At 51.7% G+C, this 6,662-nt stretch overlaps 1 protein-coding gene across 9 annotated transcripts in view; it reads left to right on the top strand.

The window, feature by feature from the left end:
• Positions 1 to 66: 66 nt before the first annotated feature.
• The window catches only part of INO80E (INO80 complex subunit E), a 20,628-nt gene continuing 14,032 nt past the window's right edge, over positions 67 to 6,662 (top strand). For 5 of the 9 annotated variants that reach the window (XM_014445716.2, XM_023744631.1, XM_006103333.3 and 2 more), the window contains exons 1-6: positions 67 to 203; positions 349 to 419; positions 628 to 680; positions 3,422 to 3,500; positions 3,598 to 3,709; positions 4,078 to 4,194. In XM_014445716.2, the coding sequence (XP_014301202.1) occupies positions 123 to 203; positions 349 to 419; positions 628 to 680; positions 3,422 to 3,500; positions 3,598 to 3,709; positions 4,078 to 4,194 (513 nt within the window). In that variant the 5' untranslated portion in view covers positions 67 to 122. The remainder of the gene's footprint in view (positions 204 to 348; positions 420 to 627; positions 681 to 3,421; positions 3,501 to 3,597; positions 3,710 to 4,077; positions 4,195 to 6,662) is intronic. The other 4 variants (XM_023744633.1, XM_014445715.2, XM_023744634.1 and 1 more) reach the window with 2 other exon arrangements.

The following is a 6,662-nucleotide window of genomic DNA, read 5'->3' as shown; positions in this document are numbered from 1 at the left end:
GGGGATTGTAGTCCCCGCGGGCACGGTTTGACTTCGTCTCCGGAAGTGGGGGGTGGAGAGGCGGGGCCGAGCGCTGGGAGGGTAGCGGGACTTCAGTGCTGGGCGCCGCTCCGGGGCTGGTCATGAACGGGCCGGCGGACGGCGAAGTGGACTACAAGAAGAAGTACCGGAACCTGAAGCGGAAGCTCAAGTTCCTCATCTACGTGAGTGCGGGGTGAGGAGGTGGGGGTGAGGCCTGCCTCCGGGAGGACCGCGGTTTTCCCACGAGGAAAGGGAGGGGTGAGCTGTCGCCAGGTTCCGGCCCTTCCCGGGCCCCGCCGGCTCAGCGCGCACCTGACTGTGATGCAGGAACACGAGTGCTTCCAGGAGGAACTGAGGAAGGCACAGAGGAAACTGCTGAAGGTGTCCCGGGACAAGAGGTGAGCCGCGCCGGGCGGGAGAAGGGAGCCCCGGGGGATGAGGTCCGGTGGCGGTACATACTCGGACCCTGCTGCGGGAATAGGGCCCCACGGGCATGGTGCCTGCCTGGGGCTGTCGCTGGGCTCCAGCCGACCAGCCAGAGGGACAAGGGCCGGACAGCGTTGCTGCGGCCGCAGTGAACTCTGTTCGCCCCGCCTCTTTCCTCAGTTTCCTCCTAGACCGGCTCCTGCAGTACGAGAACGTGGATGAAGACTCTTCGGGTGAGCATGACTGATAGGGGGACGACATGGTTCCTGGCGCGCAGCCAGCGTCCTGGGCCTCCTTAGGCTGCGGAGGCATCCAGCGGCCAGGTCTTCTTCAGCCTCGTTGCTTGCCCTCCGCCTCCACTGTTCTTCACTCGAACATTTATTGAACGTCTGTGTTGTAGGCACTGACTTTGGAGGTACTGTGGTGACCAAGATGGATGAAGTCTCTTGGAATTTTTATCCTAGCTGGGGATAATAAGTAAGCAAGAAATTAGAATGTTAGATTTGAAAGGAATAAAATCAGGCTAGAGCAGGGGTGATAAACTTTTTCTGTAAAGGACCAATTAACAACTATTTTAGGCTTTGCAGAACATACAGTCTTTGTCACAGCTACTTAGTTCTGCTGTTGTAGTGCAAAAGCAGCCAAAGGTGATAGATAGATAAGTGAGCATGGCTGTGTTTCAGTAAAACTTTATTTATGGACAATGAAATTTGAATTTCACATCATAAACTATATTTTGTCCCCCCACCCCCAACCATTTAAAAATATAAAAGCCATTCTTAGTTTGCAGACCATATAAAAGCAGACCACAGGCGATGTCTCAACAGAGTGTCCAAGAAAGGCCTTTTTTAGGGAGTAGTGTTGGTGCTAGGACCTAGGTAAGAAAAAAAAACAACAATCTTAGAAAGTATGAATGAGAGGTTTCCAGGCAGAGAGAATAACAAAATGCAAATACTCTGAGGTAACAGAAGAGTCTGAAGAGCAGAAGGGCTAAAGCATATAAAGCAGTGTTTTCAAACTTTTTAAAGCACTGTTACAATCAACAATATATTTTACATCATGAACAAGTCTCTACTTAAATACTTATAAGACAAAATTTAATGAAACAGTGTTAAGATCACTATACACATTTTTTCTGACACTTTTTAGACTGTTTTTTCTTCTTTTTTTTTTTTTCATTGAATGCTGATTGCAACAAATAAAATGACTTCATGACCTACTAATGAGTTGAGACCCACAGTTTGAAAAGCCCTAGAGTGGCATTTGTGCCTCTGTTCCAGGATGGGACCCTCAGAAGCCATGTCACATACAGTCACCTCTCTCTCTAGTCCCTTTATTATTTTTTTTAATATATTTTATTGATTTTTTACAGAGAGGAAGGGAGAGAGACAGAGAGTTAGAAACATCAATGAGAGAGAAACATCGATCAGCTTCCTCCTGCACACCTCCTACTGGGGATGTGCCCGCAACCCAGGTACATGCCCCTGACCAGAATCGAACCCGGGACCCTTCAGTCCGCAGGCCGACGCTCTATCCACTGAGCCAAACCAGTTTTGGCTTCTCTGGTCCCTTTAAACATTGATCTAGAGCAGGGTCAGCAGATGACATTCAGCCAGGCTGCTTGTTTTTGTAATAATTTTATTGGAACACAACACCATTCATTTACATATTATAGGAAGGTAGTAGATGCTAAATGAGGTCAGAGAAGTAGGTGGAAGCCAGCTCATCTAGGTCGTGGCAAAAACATTTGGCTTTTATTCTGGCTTCTCTTTGCCTGCTTGTTCCCGGGGATTCCCGGGGATTCCAATGAACTTCCTGATCAAGGGGGTTTCAGGGTAGGAAGCAAGAAAGTCGGCATGTTCATGGTCAGAGTGTGATAAATCTGAAGAGCAAGAGCTGCACACATAAGCCCACTTGTATCCTGGAGAATCCCACAGTCTGGTCAGGGAAATACCCACACATGACACATGTTAGCACAGTGTAAGGAGAACCATGACATGTGAGAGTAGAATTCTGGAACAGCCAGTGATTAACTGGGCCTGAAGGATTTTGGAAGACTTCTCAGAGAGGTGCCATTACATCACTTTTTTTTCTTTTTCAGTTACAATTGACATACAATATTATATTAGTTTCACCTGTACAATAGTGATAAGACATGTATGTGAATTTGCTTCTTAAAGGATGTATCTCAGCCAAGAAATTGAGAAAGGCACATATCACACGTAGCCGTTATTTGTCAAATGAGTGATGGACCTTGTATGTAGAGGCACAGACTTGGAAATAAATGTTTTTTTATTAAATTGATTGGCATGATGTAAAGAGTATAGTTTGGTTGGGAGATCAGAAAGGTAGGTTGAGGCCACATTAAGCATTTCAGATGTGATCAGTTTTGGGTCATTCTGGAGTTGGAGTGGACAGTGTGCTGCAGGAGAGGTGAGATTGCTTAGGGGATTTTGACACCACAGGGTAGTGGCTTGATCTTGTGGCAGTTGGAATGGGGGGCAGTGGATAAAGATAGGAGAAACTTGAGAGAGGGATTAACAGGACCCTGGATCATAGGGAGTGGAGCAGAGGGAGGAGCTGAAAGCAGCTTAGAGGCATAAATTGGCCAGGGAGTCAGAGACCTGGGTTCAAGTTCAGCCCCACACCTTACTCTTAGCCTCAGTGGCCTCATCTGAAAAGTGGAAGTGAGGCCCTCACCTTCCTTCTTGGGTGGTTATGAAGAGAAGGAGGGGCGGTGAATGCCAGGTGCCTGGTCAGAGTCTGGCAGGTAGGAAGTGCTTGACAGGTGTCACCGTGGAGGAGCCTGGCAGGAAGTGTTTGTGGGAGTCAGGTGTAAAGGACCTTCTAAGAAGTTGGAGACTCTGGGCGCGCCAGCTGAAGAGTCAGCTTGCCTGGCGCCCTTCCAGAGTCGAGGTCATACCCTCTGGGGTGGACAGGAACCCTCCCCACTGACCAGCCCTCCCCCTCACAGACTCAGATGCCACTGCATCTTCAGATAACAGTGAGACAGAGGGGACACCCAAGTTGTCGGACACGCCAGCCCCCAAGAGGTGAGAAGAAGCCATCATTCTCTGGGGATGGAGGTGGGGGGGGTGGGCACCTGGGCCTCCTAGCTTCCTCTGACCCCCTCCCCTATCCTTTCTCCAGGAAAAGAAGCCCTCCGATGGGGGGTGCCCCCTCTCCCTCCAGCCTCTCTCTGCCTCCTTCAGCAGGGTTTCCCCTTCAGGCCTCCGGGGCCCCCTCCCCATACCTGAGCTCGGTGAGTTGGGGCTCAGGGAGGGGAAATGGGAAGAAGGTGGGCATCATTCGGGCAGAGAGGCCAGGCCTCAGGGTGAAATCGGCCCAGCTCTGGGGACATCAGTCTGGGTGTGACCAGCAAGCGTCCCTTGGAGGGGTGTGAGTCATGGCTGCCTGGTTCTCTCTGGTGTAGGAATGGGGGACAGATATGACTGAGGAGAGCAGACCCCAGGACAAAGTCCTGCTGCTGTCCCATCCCCTTCTGTTCTCAGAAGCCACACTCATCATCATCTCTTGTTTTTCCATTCTTCTTCCTGTTTGCATTTTTTCCCTTCACCTCCCACCCATCCATTCCATTTCCCATCTCCATCCCCCCACTCCCACCTGCAGCTGGCTTCCCCCCCCTACCCCCCATTCCCTTCTGACTACCTGGCCCTGCAGCTGCCCGAGCCCAGCCCCCTGAGGCCCAAGCGGGAGAAACGGCCCCGCCTGCCCCGGAAACTCAAGGTACCCAGTTCGGGGGATGTTAGGGAGGGGCCAGAATGGCAGGAGGATAGCCATCTGAGGGAGGCTCAGGACAGCGGCTGGGGGCCTGTGGGAGAATTTTGAAGGATTGATTTGGGGCTGCTGGGGGCCCAGCCCAGGGCTAAGTACTGAGGGATATGGGTCAGAGAAATACTGGCTCACAGGCTCCATGTGGAGATAAATCGGGTAGGACCAGCCTTGGGGGACTCAGTAAAGATGCCTGGGATCCTGCCCTTAGACTGTTGCAATGTGACCGGGGGGCCAGGCTCATTTTCACAGCTGTTCTGTGATGCCCGGCAGCCCCAGAGGGAGGGACAGAGTTGTGGGATCTAGAATCAAGTCAGGGCTGCACCAATTGAAACCATGGGGCCTTGAGCAGGGGTCCTTCACCCTCCAAGGCTCAGATTCTGTGTCTGTATAGTGAGCAATCAAAATACACGTAATCAACAAGTGTTTTCTGAGTGTCTACTATGCACCAGGCACTGTTCTAGGTGCTGCAGATGAAGTAGTGAATAAAACAGACAAATCTCTGCCTTCGTGGAGCTCATATTTTAGCAAGATAGGCAGAAAGTAAAATAAATAGATAGCAGTGCAGAAAAATGGAGTCAGGTGAAGAGGATGGGAAGCACCAGAGTAGATGGGTACTGGTGTTTATGGTTAGGTGGTCTGGGATGTTATTTGGTAGAGACGTCACCGAAATGAGAACAAGCCATGTGGCTCTCTGGCAAAGTGTTTCAATCAGGAAGGCTAACCCGTGCAAAGGCCCTGGGGTAGGAGTGTGTGTGTGCATACTTGGCTGTTCAAGGACCGGGAAGGAGTCAGTGTGATCGAATGAAAGTCAGAGGGGGAGAATGATCAGAGAGCAGGTCAGAGAAATAACTGGTAAAATGGTGTAAGGCCTTGTCGGTGTGTAAAGACTTTGGCTTGTACCATGAATGAATAGGGAGTCTGGAGAGATTGGGCAGAGGGAGAATCTGATCTGATTTACATGTTAACAAAATTGCTGGCACTGCTGTGTGGAGAATAGACGGGAGGGAGAAGAGGGGGGGAGGGGGTCTGGTCAGGATGGACATGGGAGACCAGTGAGGAGGCTGCTGCAGTAGACCAGATAGCAGTAGAGAGGGTCTATTGCAAAGAATGAGCCACAGGAAGACCAGTGTGGGCTGTGAGAAAGAAGTCAAGGGGGACTCCAGGGTTTTTGGCCTGAGCAACCGAAGAAGTCAGGAGTGGGAGAGATGAGGAGTTTGGTTTTGGACATGTTGAGATTCTGTCTGGAAATGCCAACAGGACAACTGGGTGATGAGCCTGGGGCTCATGGGGTATGTGCTGGAAGTCGTCAGCATGGACGTGGATGCGATCACGAGTGAGAGAGGGTGGAGAAGGGGGGCGGTCTGCGCACTTAGCTCCAGGAGACATGAGGACACAGAAGGCACAGTGCCCGTCCAGCTCTGAATCCAAGTGGAATAGGTACCGGGCTGGACAGCTCTCAAGTCAGGTGGACTTTTGACTCAAGGCTCTGGAACCGGAAGTGCAATGGGATGACATGCTTGTGGTGGTGCTGGGTGTGCGTTCTAGAGTTCATCTCCCAGCTCTGCCACTTACTCCTTGTGTAACCTCGGCCCTTAAGCCTGAAAAATGGGTAGGTAATGGGTGATACACTGACCCTCCACCCTACTTAGCAAGGATTTTGTTTCTGGCCTGTAGGGCAGGATGGTGGAGATGGCAAGGGTCAGCGAAGCCGGGGGCCAATGGGCAGAGGTGTGGTGTGGCGGGGGCTTGGCCGTTTGAGGCTTTCTGAGGTGTTGGTCCTGAAGTAGAGAAGCTTTGGGGAGCTAAGTTCTAGACATTCAGGAGGGAAAATACTGGTTGGGAGAGAGGCCCAGATCAATGGCTGTGCTTGGGGAAGGGGATACTTCAGGGAAGGCCTCAAAGAAGAGGTAACACTTGAGCCCAGGGTAAGTGAGATTGGGTGTTACAGGCTGGGGCAGTGGTGGGAGGAAGACAAAGGACATGACCGGTGTTGTTTGGACTAGAGCAGGAGGGATGAGGGAACAGGGTTGGAAAGGAAACTAGGATGGGGGGATCGTAGAAGGCCTTGGCGCCCGGAGGCGGGCGGGTCTGTGAAGGGCGTGGGGGTCGTTGAGGCTTCCGAGTGACGTGGCGTGAGGAGGGAACGCTGTGCAGACTGAAGCAGGTCAGTTAGGAGCCTGGGCCTCAGTCAGACTCGGCTGGGTTTGAACCCCAGCTCCCCCATGTGACCTTGGGCATGTCATTTCACTCTGAGCTTCAGCTTGCTTCTCCTGGGGTCACGGGTCACTGTCACGTTAACATGAGCGAAGGGAAAGAACACTGAGCCCAGTGCCTGGTCCTTAGGAAGCCCCAGGTAAACATTAGCTGCTGTTGGTCACCTGAGGGGCCACTGAGTGAGTCCAAGCAGGTTAGGAAGTGGG

Source organism: Myotis lucifugus, unplaced genomic scaffold (assembly GCF_000147115.1).
Source record: "Myotis lucifugus unplaced genomic scaffold, Myoluc2.0 scaffold_480, whole genome shotgun sequence".
NCBI classification, from domain to species: Eukaryota; Metazoa; Chordata; class Mammalia; order Chiroptera; family Vespertilionidae; genus Myotis; species Myotis lucifugus.
Note: the sequence above shows the minus strand (reverse complement) of the source record. Positions and strands in the feature narration are given on the sequence as shown.